General features: G+C 42.3%; 1 protein-coding gene across 1 annotated transcript; it reads left to right on the top strand.

The window, feature by feature from the left end:
• The first annotated feature begins 3369 nt into the window (after window positions 1-3369).
• ZNF483 (zinc finger protein 483) lies at window positions 3370-25519 on the top strand. The gene is made up of 6 exons (XM_003260352.4): window positions 3370-3473; window positions 5487-6029; window positions 9419-9507; window positions 12308-12434; window positions 12829-12921; window positions 20195-25519. Exons 2-6 carry the CDS (start codon window positions 5642-5644, stop codon window positions 21706-21708), a joined length of 2211 nt encoding a protein of 736 aa, XP_003260400.4. The 5' UTR covers window positions 3370-3473; window positions 5487-5641; the 3' UTR covers window positions 21709-25519.
• Window positions 25520-25873: the final 354 nt, after the last annotated feature.

Here is a 25873-nt window from a genome sequence, read left to right as displayed (position 1 = left end):
CAGCCTGGCCAAGATGGCGAAAACCCGTCTCTACTAAAAATACAAAAATTAGCCGGGAGCGGTGGCAGGCGCCTGTAATCCCAGCTACTTGGGAGGCTGTGGCAGGAGAATTGCTTGAACCCGGGAGCGGAGGTTGCAGTGAGCCGAAATCGCACCACTGCACTCTAGCCTGGGTGACAGAGCAAGACTCCGTTTCAAAAACAAAGAAAAGAAAAAAAGAAAGAAGACAGGAAAATCAGACAGACTCTCCCCTCCAGATACACAAACATTCATACATACTTCCTCCCCACCTCTGTATAGGGGAACAGAGGCTGGGCAAGGGTCTGTGAAAACAGGAAATGTTAATATAAATAACAGGTCAGGCCAGGTGCAGTGGCTCACCCCTCTAATCCCAGCACTTTGGGAGGCCAAGGTGGGCAGATCACCTGAGGTCAGGAGTTTGAGACCAGCTTGGCCAACATGGCAAAACCCTGTCTCTACTAAAAACACAAAAATTAGCCAGGTGTGGTGGTGGGCCCCTATAATCCCAGCTACTCAGGAGGCTGAGGCAGGAGAATTGCTTGAACCCAGGAGGTGGAGGTTGCAGTGAGCTGAGCTGAGATCACACCACTGCACTCCAGCCTGGGCGACATTCTGTCTCAAAAAAAAAAAAAAGACAACAAAAAAATACAAACAAAAAAACAGGTCATAGAACACTATGCAGCAATGAAAATAAACACTGTATAATTACATGCAACAATATTGATAAACCTCACAGACATAATGTTGAAACAAGTCATCATATACGAAGAATATATACTGTAGGATTTTACTTTCTTCTTTTTTTTTTTTTTTTTTTTTTTTGAGATGAAGTCTCACTCTGTCACCCAGGCTGGAGTGCAGCGGCGCAATCTCGGCCCACTGCAACCTCCGCCCCCCTGGGTTCAAGCGATTCAAGCGATTCTCCTGCCTCAGCCTCCTGAGTAGCTGGGATTACAGGCAGGCGCCACCATGCCCGGCTAAGTTTTGTATTTTTAGTAGAGATGGGGTTTCACCGTGTTAGCCAGGATGGTCTCAATCTCCTGACCTCGTGATCCGCCCACTTCGGCCTCCTAAAGTGCTGGGATTACAGGCGTTAGCCACCATGCCCGGGCCTTTCATCACCTTTTAAACCACCTTTATTTTATGCCACCATCATGCTACCTGGATTTTGATAAGACAAAGTTTTTTATCTCTGGTGTTACTTCTTTCTAATCTACTCTCCATACTGAAGCCAGAACAGTTAAACGAACAAATAAACAGCTCATTTAAAGTTTTCCTAAGTATGTTTTCCTGTTTAGAGATCCCACCAGATTGCTTACCAGTGAAACTAACTGATTTGTAGTTCCTGCTTCCTTCCTAATGCACAGTCCCTCACTCCTTACCATGATGGTTACTTTTAATCAAAAGTTATAGTTTGACTACCAGTTCCAAAAAAATGCCATTCTTTCTTGGTAATTTATTCATAGGCAGCATGTCATTTACTTACAGAATATTTCAACTAGTACTGTGTTTCTCAAAATACAAGATCACCTGCAACAAGCTGATGGGTGGGGAGGGCCAGAAAGTTCCAAAATTTGTATTCAAATAAAGAACACCATGTGATTCTAAAGTACAGTAAAGCTTGAGAACCACTAAGTAAAGTGCCTCTGACTTGCCTGGTTAAAATAATGAGTCAATAGACATTTCCTGTTCCTTTGCTTTCTCCAGCTTCTTCCTGATGTGTCTAAAGCCAGCCAAGGGGAGGTGGGTAAAGGAGAATATGCCGTGGGACTCGGGACTGAGAAAACTTTTGTCTTCATTCTCAGCCCGTTTTGTTTCTTTTTTGAGACAGAGTTTCACTCTTGTTACCCAGGCTAAAGCGCAATAGCCTGATCTCGGCTCACCGCAACCTCCACTTTCCAGGTTCAAGTGATTCCCGAGTAGCTGGAATTATAGGCATGTGCCACCACACCTGGCTAATTTTTTGTATTTTTAGTAGCGACGGGGTTTCTCCATGTGGGTCAGGCTGGTCTCAAACTCCCGACCTACAGGTGATCCACCCGCCTCAGCCTCCCAAAGTGCTGGGATTACAAGCATGAGCCACCGCGCCCGGCCATTCTCAGCCCTGTTTCTTCAGCTTGACTTGCTGCCTGTGATAAGCCCACTCCTTTTGAGAGGAATGATTCATTTAGTTGAGCTTGCTCTGCCCTTTTAAAGTCTCAGGGCCTTGAATCACCTTGCTCCTTCAGTCTAGAATGAATCTAGTCTTTCCCTCCCAGCTCCACCCCTTCAGGGATCATCCAGTTATTTGAACCCTCCGAACAATTTTTCTGGAGTTCTTCGGCCCTTTTTGCGATGCCCCCCATAATCTATGCAAATATTCATAAGCTCAACAAATATCTATTGAGTGCCTGCCAGGGCCAAGTACTGTTCCAGGACCTAAACACACAACCTAGAACAAATGAAATAAAAATACTTACTCTTGTGAAATTAGTATTCTAGTGGAGAAGGCGGACAAGTAGTAAAAAAATAAATTAACAAACAAACCTATAGGGCATGTTAGAAGAGGAAACGAGAGTAAGGTGGGATTCCTATTTAAGTGGAATAGTGGGAGAGCTTCATTGAGAAGACCTGAAGGGATGGGAGAGCAGGCCGCATGGCCACTTAGGGAAGGAGCAGGTCAGCCGGAAGTACCCGGCAGGTTAGAAGAAGAGGAAGGGGTCTACCAAGATTGGAGCAGGAAAGTGGGGGAAGAGGTGCGGGAGGTTACAGGTGGCTAGATTCCATCAGGCCTTGTAGGCCCCTATAAAGACTTGGGTTTTCACTCTGAGTGAAATGGGAAACCATTGCAGGGTTTTAAGCAAAGGAGGGTCATAATTTGACGTTTTTAAAACGTCTGTCTGGCTGTGGTGTGGAGAATAACCAAGAGAAGTAAGGTGTAATCAAGAAGCTATTGCCATAATCCAGGTGAGCCATGAGGGTGGAGTGGACCATGGGGGCAGGTGTGGAAGTCCTAAGATTAATATGTTTTGAGTGTTTAACTCAAGTTGTGGCGTTAATTATGGCTTGCATTAAATGCATCGCTAATATGCCTCTGCGGTGGATTTTTCCACCTTAGATTTCAGGGAATGGAAGTGATGGGAGCGGGTAGGGAAAGTCTGGGGTTACTAAAGAGATGGAGCCTCCTGGATCTGCAAACCTCATGTGATGCTAGGCCTCTGAGCCTCTGGCGCAGCAATAATTCTGCAGCCGAGCCCACTAGCCGCTTCCCAGTGACCATGCGCAACAGGCAGGTGGGAGCCTATGGAAAGCGCGGACTTTCGGAAAGCGGCACGAGCGCGTTCGGGGAGTCCGGTTCAGCGCCTCTGCGCAGGCGCAATGGTCTCCGCGGGCTTGCGCGCGCACTCGCTGCGGGACAAGCTTCTGGAAGCTCTTTGCGGTGGCGTTGGTGCTGTTTGCGGATGCTGGTGCAGGTATTGGTCGTCCCGGGCCCCGAGTTTCGGGGCCGTGGCCGGGTCGCCGGCTCCGAGGGCTCACCTGGGGCGGGATGGGGGCCGGGAGCAGCCTACCAACGGGCTGTGCGCTGCGCTGCTGCTGCTTCTGTGGGAGGTGCGCACTCCGCTGCGGGATGGGGCCGTTGGCTTCCCTCCATTCCTCTCTGCGCCACTTGGGCACTGTTGACATTTTGGGCGGGATAATGCCTTGTTTTGTTTGTGTGGTGTGGCGGTGAAGGGGAGGCTCTCCCGTTATTGCAGGATGTGTAACAGCGTCACCGGTTCTGCCCGTTAGATAACAGTACCACCTCTCTTCCCAGTCGCGCTAACCAAAAATGTGTCCAGACATTGCCAGAGGACCGCTGGGGGGTGAAATCTCTCCTTTTTTCCTCCCTCCGGTTGAGATCCTCTGGCTGCGTCACATTTTCACCGGGCCTCCAATGTAAACTCCCTGTAGACGGAGCCGAGTGTCTTAGTCATCGCGGAGCCCCAGGTGCCCAGCACTGCGCCAGGTACATGGTGGGCGCTTAATATTTGGCAGAGGAATAAATGACGTCATGCTGCTGTGTGCCGGGCGCTGTACTCGGAAGTGGGTTGTTATTGGTATGGTAGTTGCAATGCGAGGCTGTCACATCCTTCACTTGTCGCATTGTAGTCCCGCTCTGGCTGTATTGTCATTTCCTGGACCCTCTGTGAGCGTGAGGACCCTTTCAGGCCTATCCATGCCTGGCCCCGCAGCTCATGGCCCCTGGTCCCGTTCCAGCTCATTGTAGTTGCTCAGTCACTTGTAGAATGAATGAATGCATGCAACACAGGGCAGTCTGTGTGCAAAGGAGTGCTTTGGGATCAAGCAGAGCATCACACAAGAAGTGACAGTTGAAAGGAGTCAGGCTTGAAAGAACGAATACAAGTTTGGTAGGAGAAAGAAAGCAACATCCGAGGAGAGGGAATAGCCTTGGTGCAAAGGCTAGGAGGGTATGTAGAGAAAGAGGAGATAATAATTTATGGCTGTAGTGTCAGTCGGGTAGCTAGAGCTCAAGAGGTGAGGTCATCAGACAGTGTCTCTAGATCACGATGCCATGGTCCCTGCATTTGAACTTTATCAAGAGACAGTTTGGTGGCTGGTGACGGACTGTAAGCCGGGGAATGATAAGATCATATTTTGCAGGTTAGAAGGAATTTTTTGGCTACAGTGTGAGACTGGATTGAAGAACCGTGTACTTAGGCAGTTTCAGTGGGATAGAATGGAGAGGTTCTTAGGAAATAAAATCGCCAGAACTTGGTTATCGATGATGGGAGAAGTAAGGAGGAAGAGAAATTTGAAAGTCAAATATTAAATTGGGCTTCTGAGTTGAGCAACTGGTGAGAAATGTGTGCCCTTTCATTAAGAAAGGGTAGGAGTTGTTAAATAGCTTTGTGACTGGGTCCCCTTGTGAACCTTTTCTGGTAACATTTTGTTTAGGAGGAGTATTGAATCTAAAGCAACTGTTTCCTTAACCCTTAAGTAGCTCCCTGGCTTTTGACTATAAAGAAAATTATGGCTGGGCACGGTGGCTCATGCCTGTAATCCTGACACTTTGGGAGGCTGAGGTGGGTGGATCACCTGAAGTCAGGAGTTCGAGACTAGCCTGGCCAACATTGCGAAACCCCTTCTCTACTAAAAATACAAAACTTAGCCGGGCGTGGTCGTGGGCGCCTATAATCCCAGCTACTTGGGAGGCTGAGGCAGGAGAATCACTGGAACCTGGCCGGGGCAGAGATTTGCAGTGAGCCGAGATCGCACCACTTCACTCCAGCCTGGGCACCAAGAGCGAAACTCCGTCTCAAAAAAAAAAAAGAAGGAAAATTATCCTTTTAATTGAGCAGGGCTTTTCTAGGCCTTTGCTGGTATGTGTGTGGATATATTTCTCTGAACCAAACCAAGAATGATGTTTTTAGGACTAACAACAGTTTGTTTTACTTATTTAATGCCTTAATATTTCTTCTTGACAGTTTCTGCAGGACTGTATACTGGATTCCTGGAACCTTTGATATTCCTGGCTGTGTATAGTGCCTGTTGGTGGACTGTACTGATACTCAACTAGAGTGTGAAGGGACTGGATTCCTGCCCCTGAGACACAGTACAAGCTGTAGTACCCTTGAACAAGATGACAGCCATCTCACCAGACCCTCAAACTCTGGCCTCGACTGAACAAAATGAGGTCCCAAGAGTGGTTACTTCTGGGGAGCAAGAAGCTACTTTAAGAGGAAATGCTGCTGATGCAGAGTCTTTCAGACAGAGGTTTAGGTGGTTTTGTTACTCAGAAGTAGCTGGACCCAGGAAAGCTCTGAGTCAACTCTGGGAGCTCTGCAATCAGTGGCTGAGACCAGACATTCACACGAAAGAACAGATTTTAGAGCTTCTGGTGTTTGAGCAGTTCCTGACCATTTTGCCTGGGGAGATCAGGATTTGGGTAAAGTCGCAACATCCTGAGAGTAGTGAGGAAGTGGTGACCCTAATAGAAGATTTGACCCAGATGCTTGAAGAAAAAGAAGGTGAGATTTATAGATGGAGGGAGGAAGCGGGAGACATTGCCTCAAAATCCGAAAGTAAATTCCTCAAAAGAAAGCAATTTACTGAGGTTAGAAGTTGGGACTGGGTTTGAATCAGCCCTGCCATTTACTGTGTGATTTTGGGCAAGCTGTGTAAACTCTCAGAATGTAAATATTTTTATCTGTTAAAAAGGGATTTTATCTTTCTTGTAGTTTTCTTGTAAAGGTGAGACAAGATAGGATATAATATATGGTGGACGCTCAAGAAATAGTAATTTCTTTCCCATCCCCTTCAAGAACACAAGTTATCTGTGAAAGTGTTTGGAGTCACAGGCAGATCAACCAGCTCAGGCCCTAATGTCTAGTTCCACTGTTTGGACTAGCACGTTGCTAGAGCATGGCTGTCAGGGTCTTTGCTGATGGAAATGTTTCTGCACTGTTTTGCAATTCAGGTTAAGTACATGAAAAGCAGCTACTGCAAATAAGGAACTGAATTTTTTAAATCAAATTTAAAGTTTAAATAGCCACATGCGACTAGTAACTATTTTATAGTGCAGTTCCACAGCCTTAGAGCAGGAAAACCTGGATTATATGTATGTAATTACGTATTATGAATATAAATGTATAAACTATAAACTGAATTACAGTGATATCATTATAAAATATTGATGTAAAGTCTTCTAGGGTGAGTAGTCCTTTCACGGAATGTGGCTCGCCTTTTTTCTCAAATTTGTAGCTATTCATGTTCTCAAATATGATACAAATATTTGTATTTTGCAGTGTAATATGCTACAAATACTTGGAATATTTGCATTCCAAATATATTCGGAATATTTGTAGCATATTATTTACCATAGGGCTCCTGATATATATGTGTGACAGTTTGTATTCTGGAAGAGTTCTGAGATAGGGAAATAAATAGTATTTACCTCCATACACTTAATTTGCCATTACGCAGCTAATTAGTGTATCTCAAATTTGGGTTTCCTGACTCTTCTGTGATTTGTCACCGCAGTGTCATGCTTTTACAAAATTAGGGCCTCTTTGTGGAGGCCCCTGCAATACAGAATTGATTTCGGGCCGGGTACGGTGGCTCACACCTGTAATCCCAGCACTTTGGGAGGCCTAGGCGGGTAGATCACCCGAGGTCAGGAGTTTGAGACCAGCCATACCAACATGGAGAAACCCCGTCTCTACAAAAATACAAACTCAGCCAGGCGTGGTGGTGCACGCCTGTAATCCCAGCTACTCTGGAGACTGAGGCAGGAGAATCTCTTGAACCTGGGAGGTGGTGGTTGGAGTGAGCCAAGATCGCGCCATTGCACCCCAGCCTGGGCAACAACAGCGAAACTCCGTCTCAAAAGAAAAAAAAAGGATTTATTTCTAGGATTCTGTAGGGTATAACAGTTTTCTTGGCCGGGCGCGGTGGCTCACACCTGTAATCCCAGCACTTTGGGAGGCCGAGGCGGGCGGATCACGAGGTCAGGAGATCGAGACCATCCTGGCTAACCCGGTGAAACCCCGTCTCTACTAAAAATACAAAAAATTAGCCGGGCGAGGTGGCGGGCGCCTGGAGTCCCAGCTACGTGGGAGGCTGAGGCAGGAGAATGGCGTGAACCCCGGGGGGCGGAGCCTGCAGTGAGCCAAGATCACACCACTGCACTCCAGCCTGGGTGAAAGTGAGACTCCTCAAAAAAAAAAAACAAACAAACAAAAACCAGTTTTCTTAAATTCACCCCACTTTTCTCTTTGATTGCATAATTCTAATTCTTAATTTTTATTGATTGTCTAATCACTAAAGTTGCCTAAAATTCTTTTCGTAAGAAGGTAGAGTATGATTTGAAAAAATAATTTTTCTTATTTGAAAAAGAGCTGTTGACATCCGAGGGTTTTTATGTATTTATTTTTTACTGCTTCTTGTGGAGCAGGGATCACTCATAGGCAGTATGCCCAGAATGGGCCAATCTGAAGGTACTGGATACATTTAGTTCCTATGAGTTTATTAGATGCCTCTTCTCTGTCTTAAGGAATCTGGTGGAGTCAACTCTTGAGACTAACCTGGTGCTTTCATTCAGTCATCAGGTTTGAGCAACTCTTGAGCAAGGCATTGTACTAGGACTGTGAAGAATACACAGTTTTACCTTACCACATCTTTTAAATTAGGATACTTCAAAATTCATTATTGTTCAAATTAAATATTTTTAAACTGAGGGTATATAGAAAGAAGAAAACCAGTTTTCGTGAGCTTAGGATTTGGAAGGATTTTTATATGAGCTAAGAGGAAATGCCTAGGTTTTCACAGGAAACTTATCTATGGCTGTTCTCTGTTTTAAAAGAGTGGGACAACTTTTTGTGTCTTCTGAGCTTTTTACCCAGAGAGGCTCAGAGCTCTTAGAACCCTTGTAATTTCCTGGGTGATTAGAGCAGTAAGAGTATCTTTTGTTAAAATATTTGGCCTTTTGTCTGTGGTTCCTGAAACAGCTCCTGAGCTATAAAGGAGAAAGACAGTCTTTTTGTTATTTATGATAAGCCCCTTTTAACCACACTGGAGTTTATGTTAATGAGGTGATTTTTGGAAAGTCCTTAGATAACCCTGGAATTGGGGGAGGGTGCTGGTTGCCAGGGGAACCAACCTGGTGCTTAGAGGGTTGGAACTCAGCCCCACCCCCAACCTGTCAAAGGGGAGAGGGACTGAAGGTTGAGTTGATCACAGGACCAGTGATTTAATCAGTCATGCCTGTCTATGAAGCTTCCATAAAAACCCAAAAGGACACAGCTCATGAGAGTTTCCAGATAGCTAACCACGTGGCAGTTCCTGGAGAGCTGTGTACCCAGAGATGGTATGGAAGCAGCAAGCCCCTTGCCCTGTGCAGTGCCTCATCCATCTGGCTGTTCATCTGTATCCTTTGTAATACCCTTTACAATAAACCAGTAAACGTAAGTAAAGTGTTACGTGAGCCACTCTAGCAAATTATTGGAACCCAGGGAGGGGCTCATGGGAACCCCAATTTGTATCTTGTTGGTCAAAAGCCCTGGAGGGTCGGACATGAGACTGGCATCTGAAGTCGAGGTCGGTCTTGTGAGACTGAGGCCTTAACCTTTGGGAACTGATGCTATCTCCAGGTAGATAGTGTTAGAAATGAATTAGAGGACACCCAGCTGGTGCCTGCTGGGGAGTCTAACACAGAATTGCCTGCTGGGTATGGGAGAAACACCCCCCACATATCTGGAGAATTATTTTGTGTTGTGAGTATAGTAGGAGAAACTGACTTAGTTTTTTTCCTGTTCATCACTTAGAAGTGTGTATATATATATATATATATATATATATAATGATTTTTAGTCTGAGGAATCTGTATGAACGACTGGACTGGTTTTCTCCCCTTTCCTAGATCCAGTCTCTCAAGATTCTACTGTGTCCCAAGAGGAGAACTCAAAAGAGGATAAAATGGTCGCTGTTTGTCCCAATACTGAGTCCTGTGTAAGTTTCCTTCGATGGTTTTTATTCCTAAGTGAATACTTAATCGAGCTCCTACTGAGTGGTATAAAGATATAAAAATAAAAGGCTAGGCATGGTGGCTTACACCTGTAATCCCAGCACTTTGGGAGGCTGAGGCAGGAAGATCGCTTGAGCCCAAGAGTTCAGGGTTTGCAGTGAGCTATGATCACGCCACTGCTGCCTTCCAGCCTGGGCAACAGAGCAAGACCCTATCTCTAAAAAAATAAAATAAATATAGTCTCCCTTTCAAGGAACTGACGCCTCATTTTCCACTTGTAATTTTGTTTCAGTTCACAGAATGCCATGAGTCTGATTGTAGTGAAACAAGCAGTTACCACTGTTAAAATTAGGTGAAATAGAAGTTCATCTCCTTCTTTTTTTTTTTTTCTTGAGACAGAGTTTCACTCCATTGCCCAGGCTAGAGTGCAGTGGCGGGATCTCGGCTCACCGCAGCCTCCGCCTCCCAGGTTCAAGCGATTCTCCTGCCTCAGCCTCCTGAGTAGCTGGGATTATAGGCTCCTGCCACCATGCCCGGCTAATTTTTGTATTTTTAGTAGAGACGGGATTTCACCATGTTGGCCAGGCTGATCTCAAACTCCTGACCTAGGTGATCCACCCACCTCAGCCTCCTGAAGTGCTGGGATTACAGGTGTGAGCCACTGCACCCGGCCTTCCTTTTTTTTTCTTTTTAAGAGATGGGGTCTTGTTCTGTCATCCAGACTGGAGTGGAGTGCAGTGGTGCAAGCATAGCTCTCTGCAACCTCGAAGTCCTGGGCTCAAGCCATCCTCCCTCCTCAGCCTCATGAGTAGCTGGGACAACAGGTGCACGTCACTGTGCCCAGCTCATTTTAAAATATTTTTTGTAGAGTTGGGGTCTTGCTGTGTTGCCCAGGCCAGTCTTGAACTCTTGACCTCAAGCAGTCCTCTCCCTTGGCCTCCCACAGCATTGTGATTACAGGCATGAGCCACTGTGCCCAGCCAGAAATACATGTCCTTAAATCTTAACATGATAAAGAACACCCTTGGCTGGGTGCAGTGGCTCATGCCTGTAATCCCATCACTTTGGGAGGCGGAGGTGGGAGGATTGCTTGAGCCTGGAAGTTCGAGACCAGTCTGGGCAACATAGCGAGACCCTTGTCTATATAAAAAATTTTAAAAATTAGCGGGGCACAGTCACATACCTGTGGTCTCAGTTACCTGGGATCTGAGGTGGTAGAGCTGTAAGGGGGAAAGACAGTCTTTCACTTGAGCCTGGGAGGTTGAGGCTGCAGTGAGCTATGATTGTGCCACTGTACTCTAGCCTGGGTAACAAAGTGAGACCCTGTCTCACAAAAAGAAAACAAGATGAGGAATTTATTCTGGATTATATAGGTAGGCCTTAAATGCCATCCCAAGTGTCCTTGCTAGAGAGGCAGGAGGAGATTGAAAACACAAAGAGGAGGAGATTGAAAACACAAAGAGAAGGTGATGTGAAGAGTTAGGCAGAGTTTGGAGTGATAGGGCCATAAGACAAGGAACTGTGGCAGCCACCAGAAGCAGGAAGAGGCAAGGAACAGATTATCCCCCAGAGCCTCTGAAGGGATCACAGCCCTGCCAACACCTAGATCTCAGACTTCTGGCCTCTAGAACTGTGAGAGAACAAATTCTTATTTTGAGTGACCAAGGTTATGGTAATTTGTTACAGCTTCCAGAGGAAGGTAATACACGTACCAATAGCCATTCGGCTCTACTGCCTTACAAAAAGCATGCAGAGAATGCTATAGAAAGTGTATTTCAAAAATTAGCCAGGTGTGTTGGTGCATGCCTGTAATCCCAGCCACTTGAGATGCTGAGGCATGAGAATCGCTTGAACCTGGGAGGCGGAGGTTGCAGTGAGCCGAGATCATGCTACTGCACTCCAGCCCAGGCAACACAGTGAGACTCTATCTCAAAAAAAAAAAAAAAAGAAAAAAAGGAAAGTGTATTTTTACTGAGTCAGTATTCTTGTTTGTAATTGTGAAGTAATTGCAAGTGTGAGTATGTTGTTGTACATAGATTCTCTGAATATGATGGAAGATAATTGCTGCTCATAATTGGAAGTTAAAATTTGGAATGTAGTTGCAGATATTATTATACAGTTATTACCTGTAGTAAGCTTACATTAATTCTGCAAATTTAGGGTTCAGGAATGTAAATCATACCCTTCATTTAATATTTTAGTCCTAGAAATCGATGTGTTAGGGTGAACTTGATCAATGTTACACATTCCAGATAATTCTTTTACAGTATTTAACACTAGAGACTGAATGGAAGAAGCAGGGATTATGTAATACCCTTGTTCTGAATCACTTATAACAGTCATAGAATGAATAGCTGCTCCATAACTTACTTTGGAATTCTTAAAAACTTGCATGCTATCAAAACCATTCTTTATATCCTATCCAGGCTGGGCACAGTGGCTCAGGCCTGTAATCCCAGTGCTCTGGGAGGTAAGAGGACAGAGGATTACTTGAGCGCAAGAGTTCAAGACCAGCCTGGGCAACATAGTGAGACATGCCTCTACGAAAAATTTAAAAATAAGCCAAGCATGGTGGCACGTGCCTGCAGTCCCAGCTACTGGTGGGAGGATCACTTGAGCCCAGGAGGTTGAGCCTGCAGTGAACCATGAAGCACCACTGCACTCTAACATGGGCGACAGAGCAATAATAGCCTGTCTCAAAAAAAAAAAAAAAAAAGAAAAGAAAAAAATACTTAGATTCTATTTGGGAATAATCCAATACAAAAGAGCTGTTTGGTGTTCTAGGAATCTATAACATTGAAGGATGTAGCTGTGAACTTTTCAAGAGGAGAGTGGAAGAAGCTGGAGCCTTTTCAAAAGGAGCTATATAAGGAAGTGCTACTGGAAAACCTCAGGAACCTAGAATTTCTGGGTAAAGACACCTTTTCTTCATTACCTAGCGTTTAACCTTGGGTCTCTTTTTGTCCCCTTTTATTGAAAGGTAAGTGCTATGTGAAGTACTTGGTTTTGGCTGGGGACCCAGTCACTGATAGGACTAATCCTAAAAACCGGTTATGAAAATGTGCTTTTCTGCAGTGTATCTTCTAGAAAAGGTCTTTGCTTTATTGAATTGGAAATGCGAAGCATCATTTTTATTTCATCAGTGGAATACCTTTTCCCATTTTTGTCTCAAGTTTCAGTATTTATGTCTGTGTATTTTGGTAGCATGTTTTATCTTCCTTGGAGAACCAGAGGCTATATATGAATGCTGGGATATCTTTATTCTATGCAAAACCGCAATTTTCTGTTCTTTTCTCTATGAGCAGACTTTCCAGTTTCAAAATTAGAGTTGATTTCCCAGCTAAAGTGGGTTGAATTGCCATGGCTGCTGGAAGAAGTCTCAAAAGGCTCCCGAACAGGTGAGTTGGTGAAAAATACACAACGAAATGAAAACAGTTGTTTAACAAGTCTGTTGAGAAGACTCTTTGAAATGTTGGGCTGCCTAGATACTAAAATACAAAGATGATTAGAATAGAGCCCTTGCCTTTCTGAAATGTGTTCATTTTAATGGGGGAGACTTGGTTTGGGTCCTCTGAATAGATGCCAGGACATGATTAGCCGTGTAAGATCTTTACTGGAGAAAGATTCAGTGAAGGAAAATGAGGAAGGAACTAGAAGCCGGAAGAGCTATCAGAGCATAATGCTGGTCTAACCCCTGTGAATGAGAACAGGGAGGAGGGCAGATTGGGTAGGAAAAGTCTTAGACTAAAGTGTCGTTCTATCTTTTTTTTTCTTTTTTTTTTGAGTTGGAGTCTCGCACTGTCTCCCGAGCTAGAGTGCAATGGCACAATCTCGGCTCACTGCAACCTCCACCTCCTGGGTTCAAGTGATTCTCCTGCCTCCGCCTCCCGAGTAGCTGAGATTACAGGCGCCCGCCACCACGCCTAGCTAATTTTTTGTATTTTTAGTAGAGACGGGGTTTCACCTTGTTGTCCAAGCTGGTCTCGAACTCCTGACCTCATGATCCACCCACCTCAGCCTCCCAAAGTGCTGGGATTACAGGCATGAGCCACCATGCCCGGCTGAAGTGTAGTTCTAAAAAAGTTTAGGCAAGGCCAAACAGGAGTCCTTGCCATAGTTACCTATCAGAGGAGTCCTGTATCTCAAAGAAATGGGCCTGTGTAAGTATCCTGTACTCCGTCATTGACTGGGAGCAGCTCGTAGGAATTGGTGTGGATGCAGTGTTGGATTCATAGAGCAGCAGCAGGGATTGTCAGGTAATATCCCCACAGGAGGAGGTGTGAGTGGTGCATTTTTATGGACACTAGAGGATGTATCGAAACAAGAGTGTTAACACTGATGCGTACTATATCAAGCACGTGTATAAGGAGCTGTGGGAATATACAGGAGCAAGGTTTTAATTCGCATTTGAGTTGAATCTTGAAGGGTAAGTAGGAATTCACCCAGTGGACAGCATGTATAATAATTCCATTTTTGTTAAAGGGAAAAAATATACATATAAATACATGCCTGAATACATAGAATATATGGATTTTTAATATCTGGAAAACATTCATGTTAACACTGGTTATCTTTGAAGAATTAGGTTTTGTTTTGTTTTGTTTTGTTTTTTCTTGAGATGGAGTCTTGCTCTGTCGCCAGGCTGGAGTGCAGTGGCGCAGTCTCAGCTCACTGCAACCTCCACCTCCCAGGTTCAAGTGATTCTCTTGCCTCAGCCTCCCAAGTAGCTGGAACTACAAGCATGTGCCACCAGGCCAGGCTAATTTTTTTTGTATTTTTCATAGAGGCGGGGTTTCACCATATTGGCCAGGATGGTCTTGATCTCCTGACCTCGTGGTCCTCCTACCTTGGCCTCCCAAAGTGCTAGGATTACAGGCATGAGCCACCATGCCCGGCCAGGATTAGGTTTTTTAATACTTATATCTTACAATTTATATATATTATTATTATTTTTATTTTTTTGAGACAGAGTTACCCAGGCTGGAGTGCAGTGCCGTGATCTTGGCTCACTGCAACCTCTGCCTCCTGGGTTCAAGCAATTCTCTCCTGCCTTAGCCTCCCAGCTAGCTGGGACCACGCCCAGCTAATTTTTTTTGTATTTTTTTTTAGTATAGATGGCGTTTCCCCATGGAAAGGAGGTGGATCACTTTTGACCTCAAGTGACCCACCTGCCTTGGCCTCCCAAAGTACTGGGATTACAGGCGTGAGCCACCATGCCCGGCCACAATTTATATATATTTAATTTACATTAAAAAAAAAAAATAGGCCGAGCATGGTGGCTCACACCTGTAATCCCAGCACTTTGGGAGGCCGAGGTGGGCAGATCATGAGGTCAGGAGATCAAGACCATCCTGGCTAACATGGTGAAACCCTGTCTCTACTAAAAATACAAAAAAAATTAGCCAGGCTTGGTGGCGGGCGCCTGTAATCCTAGCTACTCTGGAGGCTGAGGCAGGAGAATCTCTTGAACCTGGTAAGTGGAGCTTGCACTGAGCCAAGATCGCACCACAGCACTCCAGCCTGGGCGACAGAGCGAGACTCCATCTAAAAAAATAAAAATAAAAATAAGTTATTACATGTATCGATACCTTGGTTTATCTTGAAAGAAGCAATGATCCATCTTGCTCTATTCCATCTTCTCAAACATTTATTGTAGTCAACTTATTGGCTGTTTCCAGTATACAGTTGACCCTTGAACAACATGAGGATTAGGGGAACTGACCGTGCCCCCCCCCACCCGCCCCATACAGTTGAAAATCCATATATAACCGTTAACTCTCCAAAAACGTGACTACTAATAGCCTACTGTTGACCTGAAGCCTTATTGATAACATAAACATAATTACATATGTTATGTGTGTTTTATACTATATTCTAGTAAGCTAGAGAAAAACGCTATTAAGACAAGAAAGAGAAAATACATTTACAGTACTGTACTGTGTGTATCGATCACTAAGTTTATGTTGTCTGTCTGAAATGGCAGACAATTGCAGCTGCAGACCTCAGTCTATGGTACATATCAAGCAGTTCAGCTTTTTCTTGAAGTATCATGACTATTCTGTGCTCGTTGGGAGCACTTCCAGCATCACTAGCAGCACTTTGTATGGGTCCCATGATGTTATTCAAGATTTACAGTATTGCACTAAACACAGTGAAAAATAGGAGAGAACTGCAAGAGATCCATTTTTACTGTGATAGGCAATTTCCTGGAGACATAAACTGCTTATAAGGAGATGATTAGCATTACGTGGCTTTTTTTTTTTTTTGGAGACAGAGTCTCACTCTGTCACCCAGGCTGGAGTGCAATGGCATGATGTCAGCTCACTGCAGCCTCCGCCTCCTGAGTTCAAGTGATTCTCCTGCCTCAGCCCACCGAGTAGCTGTGATTACAGGCATGCACCACCACGCCCAGCTAAATTTTGTATTTTCAGTAGAGACGGGGTTTAATCACGTTGGTCTCCAGCTCCTGACCTCAAGTGATCTGCCTGCCTTGGCTTCCCAGAGTGCTGGGATTACAGGTGTGAGCCACTGCGCCTGGCCTACCTGGCATTTTAAGTGGATACTTAGAGCAGACATTTGAGCTCATTGCAGTACCAACAAGAGGTGCCTATGAAATTATTACAGTGTATAGTATGTACTATAGTTAGTTTTATGCAGTTGTTATTATTATTATTATTATTTTGTGACAGGGTCTTGCTCTGTCATCCAGGCTAGGGTACAGTGGCATGATCACGGCTCACTACAGCCTCTACCTCCTGGGCTCAAGCAATCCTCTCACCTCAGCTTCTTGAGTAGCTGGTATTACAGGCACATGCCACCATGTTCAGCTAATTTTTGTATTTTTTGTAGAGACAGAGTTTTGTCATGTTGTTCAGGCTGGTCTCCAACTCCTGGGCTTAAACAAACTGCCTGCCTTGGCCTCCCAAAGTGGTGGGATTATGGGGGTGAGCCAATGCGTCTGGCCCAGTTATTGTTTAATACTGTATCTTTACATTTGTTTACATTTCTCTTGACTGTGAATGACGCTAAGTACGGCCTGTAAGTGTGTGTGTATGTTTTGATAAATTTTAACTTTATAATTTGTGTACATTTTATAGTAGCAAATGACAAAATAGACTTGTGTCTATCTATATATCTTAAAAATTCATGACATACATTTTTTGGGTTTTTTTTTTTTGACATGTCTAGGCTACTCAATTTGTCTGCAAATGTTTCAAATTGTCACAAATCTCCAAAAATTTTTCTAACATGTTTATTGAAAAAAATCCACGGGCTGGGCCTGGCAGCTCCCACCTCTAATCAACACTTTGGGAGGCCAAAGCAGGAAGACCACTTGAAGCCAGGAGTTTGAGACCAGCCTGGGCAGCATAGTGAGACCCTGTTTCTACAAAAAATTTAAACATCAGCCAGGCGCGGTGGTGTGTGCCGAGGTGAGAGGATTGCTTGAGTCCAGGTGTTAGAGGTTGCAGTGAGCTATAATCATGCCACTGTACTCCAGCCTGGATGACAGAACAAGACCCCATCTCTTAGAAAAAAAAAACACCTGTAAGTGGACACTTGCAGTTCAAATCTGTGTTGTTCAAGGGTCAACTGTGATTACATAAATAAAGGACAACATTTGTTTTATCATATTTAAGTAGCATTTTGGAGAGGAATTTAAAAAATGGATTCTAAAAGTGTTTTGAGTAGTTCTAGCAGCACTGGTATAAATATGTGTCCCTTCCCTGATTATCTTACATAAAAAAAAAATGCCTCATGTTGATATACAGCTTGTTTTAAAAGTTATTTATGACACACCAGAGAAAAAAGTTTTTGACAGATACAGCAGAGTCAATGGCAATAATTAAAAAAAAAAAAAAAAAACTCAGCCAGGTGTGGTGGCTCACCTATAATCCCAGCACTTTGGGAGGCTGAGGCAGGTGGATCACCTGAGGTCAGGAGTTTGAGACCAACCTGGCCAACATGGTAAAACCCTGTCTCTACTAAAAAATGCAAAAATTAGCCAGGCGTGGTAGTGGGCGCCAGCTGCTTGGGAGGCTGAAGCAGGAGAATGACATGAACCCAGGAGGCGGAGCTTGCAGTGAGCCGAGATTGTGCCACTGCACTCCAGCCTGGGCGACAGAGCAAGACTCTGTCTCAAAAAAAAAAAAAAAAAAAAAAACCCTCATTCAAATCAATAAGGAACACTAAGTCTGTTAGGAAAATGGGCTAACTTGAATGGATCACGAACAAAATTTAAAATTTAAATAGCTTAGCTTGCGAACATGAAAAAATGTTCAAACTCATTGGTTAACAATGCAGTGTACATGTAAAGCAGTAATACTATTTATTATGAATTAAATTTGCAAAGATTTAAAGAATATTTGACCAGAGATAGTACTCAGGGGCTTCTGCTCCTCATGTGTCATGTAAAGCAGTATAACCTCTCTACCCTTTGGTTTAGTAATTCTGCTTTTATGACTCTTTTTTAGGAAGTGTTATTTGATAAAGGTTCAATAAGAGAATGAGGCTGGGTGCGGTGGCTCATGCCTGTAATTCCAGCACTTAGGGAGGCTGAGGCAGGTGGATCACCTGAGGTCAGGAATTGAAGACCAGCCTGACTGACATGGAGAAACCCCATCTCTACTAAAAATACAAAGTTAGCTGGGCGTGGTGGTACATGCCTGTAATCCCGGCTACTCGGGAGGCTGAGGCAGGAGAATTGCTTGAACCTGGGAGGCAGAGATTGCGGTGAGCCAAGATCGCACATTGCATCCAGCCTGGGCAACAAGAGCAAAACTCTGTCTCAAAAAAAAAAAAAGAGAATGAACAATTATATCTATATGATGATTATCATGTCACTAATTAAAATTATCTTTATGAAGAATTAATGAGTTAGGTGCAGTGGCTCATACCGGTAATCCCAGCACTTTGGGAGGCTGTGGTGGGAGAATCACTTGAGGCCAGGAGTTCGAGACCAGCCTGATCCGCACAGGGAGATCCCATCTCTACAGATAATTTTAAAAAATTAGCCAGGTGTGGTGGCACCTGCCTGTGGTTCCAGCTACTTGGAAGGCTGAGGTGGGAGGATTGCTTGAGCTGGGGAGATTGAGGCTGCAGTGAGCTGTGATCATGCCACTGCACTCCAGCCTAGGCAACAGAGTAAGACCCTGTCTCTAAAAAATTTTTAAAAAGAAAAATTAGCAGTAAAATGGGAAATAATCATAAAAGAGTAACAATACAAAGTGAAAAGAATAACAATACAAATTATGCAGTTTTTCTGTTTTAAACTATATAGAAACATTGAAGGAAATACACAGAATTGTGTATTAGCTATTAGTTAACTTCTAGGTAATATGACTTTGAGTAATTTTGTATTTTATAATTATCCGTTGAAAAAATAGTTTTGTAAAAGTGACAGTGTGACCTCGTGGTAAAAAGCCAGGATGTAGTTAATTAGTGAATTCAGAATTCTGAGAATAGCATAATCAGTGAGAGTATGGTATGGGAGAAAGCTCTGGAGATTGTTGGAATTGAACCCTAGGCCCTGTTGAATTTATGTTTTTGATAGTGAGGGTGCTGTGGGAATGCATTCTAGGTAGTAGGAAGTATGCAGGTCAGAAGAATAGTACTGGAACTGCAGCAGTGTAGGAGAGACTTAAAATGGATGCCTGATTAGTGTTATCTATAAGGCTGATAGGGCCAGCTTGTGGTAATCTTTGAAAGTCTACATTGGTGGTGCTGCATGTCTGTGATGTGTTTAACGTTTTCAACAAAATTAGTGTTATTTGTCTGCTTTGGGGAGAGGTGATATGATATAAGGATCAAGAGCATGGGCTTTGGTTTCAGACTAAGTTGAAAATCTGGCTCTATCACATATTATACATGTGACCGTGGGCAGGCTACTTAATACTCTGTGTTCCCAGTTGTCACATCCATAAAACCGAGACGGTAATAAAATCTACTCCATAGGGTTATTGTGAAGATTAAGTGCAGTGTATTGTACTTACTTGTATTACACCGTGCTTGGTGCGGGACCTGGCATTTGGTAAATATTCAACAAATGTTTGTGCTATCATTGTTGGAAAGAGAAAAGTTAGGATATAGGGACAATAGGTTTGAACTTTTTTTTTTTTTTTTTTTGAGGTGGAGCCTTGCTCTGTTGCCTTGGCTGGAGCGCAGTGCCGCAATCTTGGCTCCCTGTAACTTCTGCCTCCTGGGTTTAAGTGATTCTCCTGCCTCAGCCTCCCAAGTAGCTGGGACCACAGGTGCATGCCACCACACCCGGCTAATTTTTTGTATTTTTAGTAGAGATGGGGTTTCACCATGTTAGCCAGGATGGTCTCGATCTCCTGACCTCATGATCTCCCTGCCTTGGCCTCCCAAAGTGCTGAGATTACAGGCACGAGCCACCGCACCCATCCTGAACCTCTTACAAAAATTCAAAATCAGGGTGAGAACTTGCATCTAACTATAAAGCACAAACTTTTCATCTTTCTCAATATTTTTCTTAACCCATATGTTTACATTGTTTCCCTATATTGCCTTTTCCTTTTCTATTTTATGAAGCTCTTTTTGAGAACCATCAAAACTGTATTCCTTATAGTTATTAATGTGTTCCTATTTCTGACCCAAAATACAACAGCTTCCTTTCTTGCAAACAGGAAATACTCTATTTCTTATTTCTTTTAGATGAATCAGCTTTAGATAAAATAATACAAAGATGTCTCAGGGATGATGATCATGGCTTGATGGAAGAATTCCAGCAATATTGTGGCAGCTCAGAGAAGGATCACGGTAATCAGGGAAATTCAAAGGGAACAGTCACACAAAACAAAACTCTTGGGAGCAGCAATAGGGGTAAGAAATTTGACCCAGATAAAAGCCCCTTTGGACATAATTTCAAAGAAACTTCAGACTTAATTAAACATCTGAGAGGCTATTTGAGGAAGAAATCTCGGAGGTATAATGAAAGCAAGAAACCCTTCAGTTTTCATTCAGACCTTGTTCTGAACCGCAAGGAGAAAACCGCCGGAGAAAAGTCATGGAAATCTAATGACGGTGGGAAAGTCTTGAGTCACTCTTCAGCTCTTACTGAACATCAGAAACGTCAGAAGATTCATTTGGGGGATAGGTCCCAAAAATGCAGTAAGTGTGGGATAATCTTTATTAGAAGATCAACTCTTTCTAGGAGAAAAATCCCTATGTGTGAGAAATGTCGGAAAGATTCATGTCAAGAAGCAGCCTTAAAGAAAGATGAGGGAAATGAGACTGGAGAAAAAACTCATAAATGTAGTAAATGTGGAAAAGCCTTTGGCTATAGCGCCTCACTCACCAAACATCGGAGAATTCACACTGGAGAAAAACCCTATATGTGTAATGAATGTGGAAAAGCTTTTAGTGATAGTTCATCACTCACGCCACATCATAGAACTCATAGTGGAGAGAAACCCTTCAAATGTGATGATTGTGGGAAAGGTTTCACCCTAAGTGCTCACCTCATTAAACATCAGAGAATTCATACTGGAGAAAAACCTTATAAATGTAAAGACTGTGGGAGACCCTTCAGTGACAGTTCATCTCTTATTCAACACCAGCGAATTCATACTGGAGAAAAACCCTATACATGTAACAATTGTGGAAAATCCTTCAGTCATAGCTCATCCCTTTCCAAACATCAGAGAATTCATACTGGAGAGAAACCCTATAAATGTGGCGAATGTGGAAAAGCCTTTAGACAGAATTCATGCCTTACCCGGCATCAGAGAATTCACACTGGAGAAAAACCGTATTTGTGTAATGATTGCGGAATGACTTTTAGCCATTTTACGTCTGTGATTTATCATCAAAGACTTCATTCAGGAGAAAAACCCTACAAATGTAACCAGTGTGAGAAAGCCTTCCCAACCCATTCACTGCTTAGTCGTCATCAGAGAATTCATACTGGTGTAAAACCTTATAAATGTAAAGAATGTGGGAAGTCCTTCAGTCAGAGTTCATCTCTTAATGAGCACCACCGAATTCATACAGGAGAGAAACCCTATGAGTGTAACTATTGTGGTGCAACCTTTAGTCGAAGCTCAATCCTTGTAGAACACCTAAAAATTCATACCGGAAGGAGAGAATATGAATGTAACGAATGTGAGAAGACATTTAAAAGTAATTCAGGCCTCATTAGACATCGGGGATTTCACTCTGCAGAGTAATCATGGAGCTACATTAAAGAGGGGGGAATTTAATTCAAATTGTCAGTTACTGAAACTCTGGGATGTAAACTTACAATATTGATCAGTAGCTGCAACTTTCATAAATTGGCAGTTAGGAAAAATATTCTTTTGCCCATTCATCCCTCTTCTTTTCAAGGATGGCAGCGGCTGGTAAACAGTAATTAGTTGGTAAAGTCACTGGAAAGGGAAGAATGCAAAATGATTCTGAGGCCAAACGAATTGGAAAAGCTCTTTTCTTCAGGGAATTTCCCTCTGATTTCTTCCACTACCATGTAGTGTGATGGAAAGAGAACTTGACTGCAGTCAGAGAACTTGGATTCTGTCCCAGTTTGCCAACTAACTTGCTGTATATACCCTGGACAAATCATTTGACCTTTCAGAATTTTTTTTTCATCACCAGCAGAATGAAGGGATGGGACTAATGATTTTTGCCTTTTTTGGTTTTTTAGTTTTTGTTTTTTTGGTATTCCTGATAATCTCTGAAGCTGTGGACATAAGTTTTATTTTTTTTATTTGTCATTACTTTCAAGTTTCTGTAGTAAAAAATACCACTATTCAGGATGCTGGACTTCTTTTCTTTTCTTTTTTTTTTTTTCCATTTTTCTTTTTTGGGATGGAGTCTCACTATGTTGCCCAGAGTGGTCTTGAACTCCTGGGCTCAAGTGATCCTTCCATCTCAGTTTCCTGAGTAGCTGACATTACAGATACACTCCACCAAGCCTGCTTCCTAGGATGCTGGACTTCTAGCTTAGTGAGAATGCAGTATACTTTTTGAAAACTTCGTGCAGGAATCCCTCAAATGCTGTAATTAGGAATAGGTCAGTGAAGCTCAAACGACTTTTCCTTGAGGGAGTATTGTAATTGGACAAGGGTACTCTCTTTTGGCATTGGCCAAGGGGACTGAGAAACCAGAGAGCTTGCACCTGAGCCATCTCAGCCATGAGAGTAAGAGTCCTAGGAAAATAGATGGGGGCTGGGGGTAAGGAAGTGTGCTGAAGACAGCTGTTCTGAATGGATTTTGGTTTGCAAAAATTCTACTTAAACAATTTTGCCTGTAGCAAGTACATTTTTTTGCAATTGGAGTGTAAACATTCTGTATGGCAACAGTTAAAAGCTGTTCTAACAATTTACTTGGGGCGTGTGTGTGTGTGTGTGTACACGTTATTGCCGCTATCTAAACTTAGGGCATTTCATACTAAAAACAAAGCTTGTCTTAAAAAAATTATAAGGGCTAATGACACTAGGCTTATATTTCTGTAAAGCACTCAGCTGGTCCTGGGTAGCAGCTGCCACCTTTTGATGGGGAATTGACTTTCTGACTTAGCTAGTTCTCTCATGTATGTAACCTAACTTTCCCACTGTAGGAATGTTCTATTACAACCCCTACCATTTGGAGAATAGGTACCCTAAAATCTAAAGAGACCCCACTGATAGCAAGTAAAGTTCAGGGAATGAATGTAGAATTGATAGAGAAAAAATTTTCAGTTAAGTTTTCTTTTGTGAAATTAGACCTCAGAGGAATGGAATATACGGGTATTGGTGGATTATTCCTTATAAATTTCATTGATGGAGTCTGAATAATAATTTCCAACTGAAAAAGGAACTTAAGGCCCTGAATGAGTGAGGTTTTGGCTTCAGGTCATAGGGTTCTGGAGGAACTTCATGGACTCAACAGTGGTCTAGAAATAAGTTCCTAAAGTTGAAATTGTAGACAGCTCCTATAAAAAGAGAGCTAAACCAGAAAACTCTTGGTTTATGGAAGTAAAGCAATCCTTAATGCTGATCTTAGACTCAGGAACATTTACTGTGACTAACGTATGTAGGTGTGAAATGCTACCTCTGGGAGAAGGTTTTTGGTGCCTCCCCAACCCCAAGCCTGCAGTTTAAATATTGCTGTGTGATAAATTGGTCTGCATAGTTATTGCTGAGCAGACCAACCAATCACATTCTAGCCATGAAAGGAATGTTTATTATGAGAATCATTCATAATGGTTTTAAGTTTTTTTCTGAAAAGACAAAAAACTTGGTTTAAGTTTTGTTTTCTGAAAAATATAATTTATAGAAAGACTTGAAGAAATACGTAAAAGTCTTCAGAAGAGGCTTGTTCCAGGATGATTAGTCTTAGACTTCCGAACATTCATAACAATGTTTTATCCCAGTATCCATTGGGAATCTGGAGTATAAACTTTTTTTAAAGGAATTTATTGAGGTACAAATTACATATCATTAAAACCATTTCAAGTGTACAATTCAGTGAGTTTTAGTAAATATGCTGAGTTGTGCAACCATTACCATAATCCATTTTTTTATAACATCATCCCAGTAAGATACCTTATTCCAGTTTACAGTTAATCTCCCTTCCAATGTCTAATCCCAGATACCCACTACTCAGTCTACTTTGTGTCTCTAGAGTTGTCTTTTTCTGTACATTTTATGTTTATGTGTGATCTGTGTTTTTTATTAATGTGTTTTAAGTTCATCCATGTTGTAACATACTAGTACTTTATTCCTTTTTATCATAAATAATATTACATTATGTGGATCCCTTGTGCATTCACTAGTTGAAGAACATTTGAGGTTTTTCCAGTTTTTGCCTGTTAGAAATAATGCTGCTTTGAACATTGGTATGCAAGTGTTTTGAACATTAGTGTCCAAGTCTTTGTGTGGACATGTTTTCATTTTTCTGAGGCAGGTGCCTGAGGGGAGTTGCTAGGTCATACGGTAAATTTTTGTTTAACTTTGTTAGGAAACTGCCAAATTGTTTTTGAAAGTGACCGCATTATTTTACGTTCAGACTAGTAATGTGCGAGGGTTCCCATTTCTCTGCAGTCTTGCCAGTCATTGTTGTGTGTTTTTTAAAAATTATACCCATCCTAGTGTTTGAAATAATATTCCTTTGTGGTTTTAACTTTGATTTTCCTGATGGTGAATAATGTCAAAGCATCTTTTATGTGCTCTTCAGCCATTCATGTATCTTAGTGAAATGTTTATTCAGATTTTTTGTCCATTTAAAAATGGAGTTGCTGATATTGTGTTCTAGTCCTTTTTATTCTGGATATAAGTCCTTTATCCAATATGAACTTTCTGAATACCATGTACTAGCTACAGAGGGCAGCCTCAAACTCTGTTGGATAATATTTATCAAAGTCTTGATTCCAGTAGCTAAGTCTGTATAATTGCCTGCAGCACATTCAGTCTGGCCCATCACCCAAATATTTAAATTCACTCTTGGATTAAGTCAGATTATCAAAAGGCTTTAAATGTCTTTTGATTTCATTATAGGATTGCTTTTATTAAGAGCACTGTGACACATTTTACTTTAAAATGAAGTCCTTGCTTTAAATAATGTTTCTTCTTAATGAGCTTGTATAAATTTTTTTCACGTCACAGGACAAGGCAAGGTTTTGGTCAATAAAGTCACTTTATTTATTTTAGAATTATTTTTTAATATAGTAAAATATATATAGCATAAAATTAACCATGTAAATACTTTTTGGTTATACAACTCAGTAGCATTTAGATAGATTGACATTTTGTGCAGTCATCACCACTATCCATCTCCAGAACTTTTTCATCATCCCAAACTAAAACTCTGTACTCCTTAAACAATAACTCCCCATTTTCTCCTCCTCAGGCTCCTGGTAACCACTGTTCTACTTCCTGTCTGTACAGATTTGACTGTTCTAATTACTTGGTACGAATGGAATCATACGATATTTGCCCTTTTGTGTGTGGCTTATTCCACTTAGCATTATGTTTTCAAGGTTCTACTGTGTTGTAGCACATATCAGAATTTAATTCCTTTTTAAGGCTGAATAATACTCCATTTTACTTGTATACCACATTTTGTTTATCCTTTTATCTGCCAATGGACATTTAATTTGTTTCACTATTTTGGCTATCAAGAATAACATTGCTGTAATCAGTGGTGCTTTCTGTTCTTTTAAGTATACACCTAGAAATGGAATTGCTAGATCTTATGATGATTCTATATTTAACTTCTTGAGGAAGTGCAACTACACTATTTTAAATTCTCACCAGCTATGTACAAGGGTTTCAATATCCCCACCCTTGCTAACACTTATTTTCTTTTTTATAATAGACATCCTAATGGGTATGAAGTGGCATCTTATTCTAGTTTTGT

This window comes from Nomascus leucogenys, chromosome 1a (assembly GCF_006542625.1).
Source record: "Nomascus leucogenys isolate Asia chromosome 1a, Asia_NLE_v1, whole genome shotgun sequence".
In the NCBI taxonomy this organism is placed as follows: Eukaryota; Metazoa; Chordata; class Mammalia; order Primates; family Hylobatidae; genus Nomascus; species Nomascus leucogenys.
Note: the sequence above shows the minus strand (reverse complement) of the source record. Positions and strands in the feature narration are given on the sequence as shown.

What these genes read in the sequence shown, in the direction of transcription:
- ZNF483 (XM_003260352.4), top strand. Translation starts at nt 5,642, where the DNA reads ATGACAGCCATCTCACCAGACCCTCAAACTCTGGCCTCGACTGAACAA. An exon ending in GATGCTTGAAGAAAAAGAAG is followed by an intron (nt 6,030 to 9,418) that starts GTGAGATTTATA and finishes CCCCTTTCCTAG; the next exon opens with ATCCAGTCTCTCAAGATTCT. An exon ending in CAGGAACCTAGAATTTCTGG is followed by an intron (nt 12,435 to 12,828) that starts GTAAAGACACCT and finishes CTCTATGAGCAG; the next exon opens with ACTTTCCAGTTTCAAAATTA.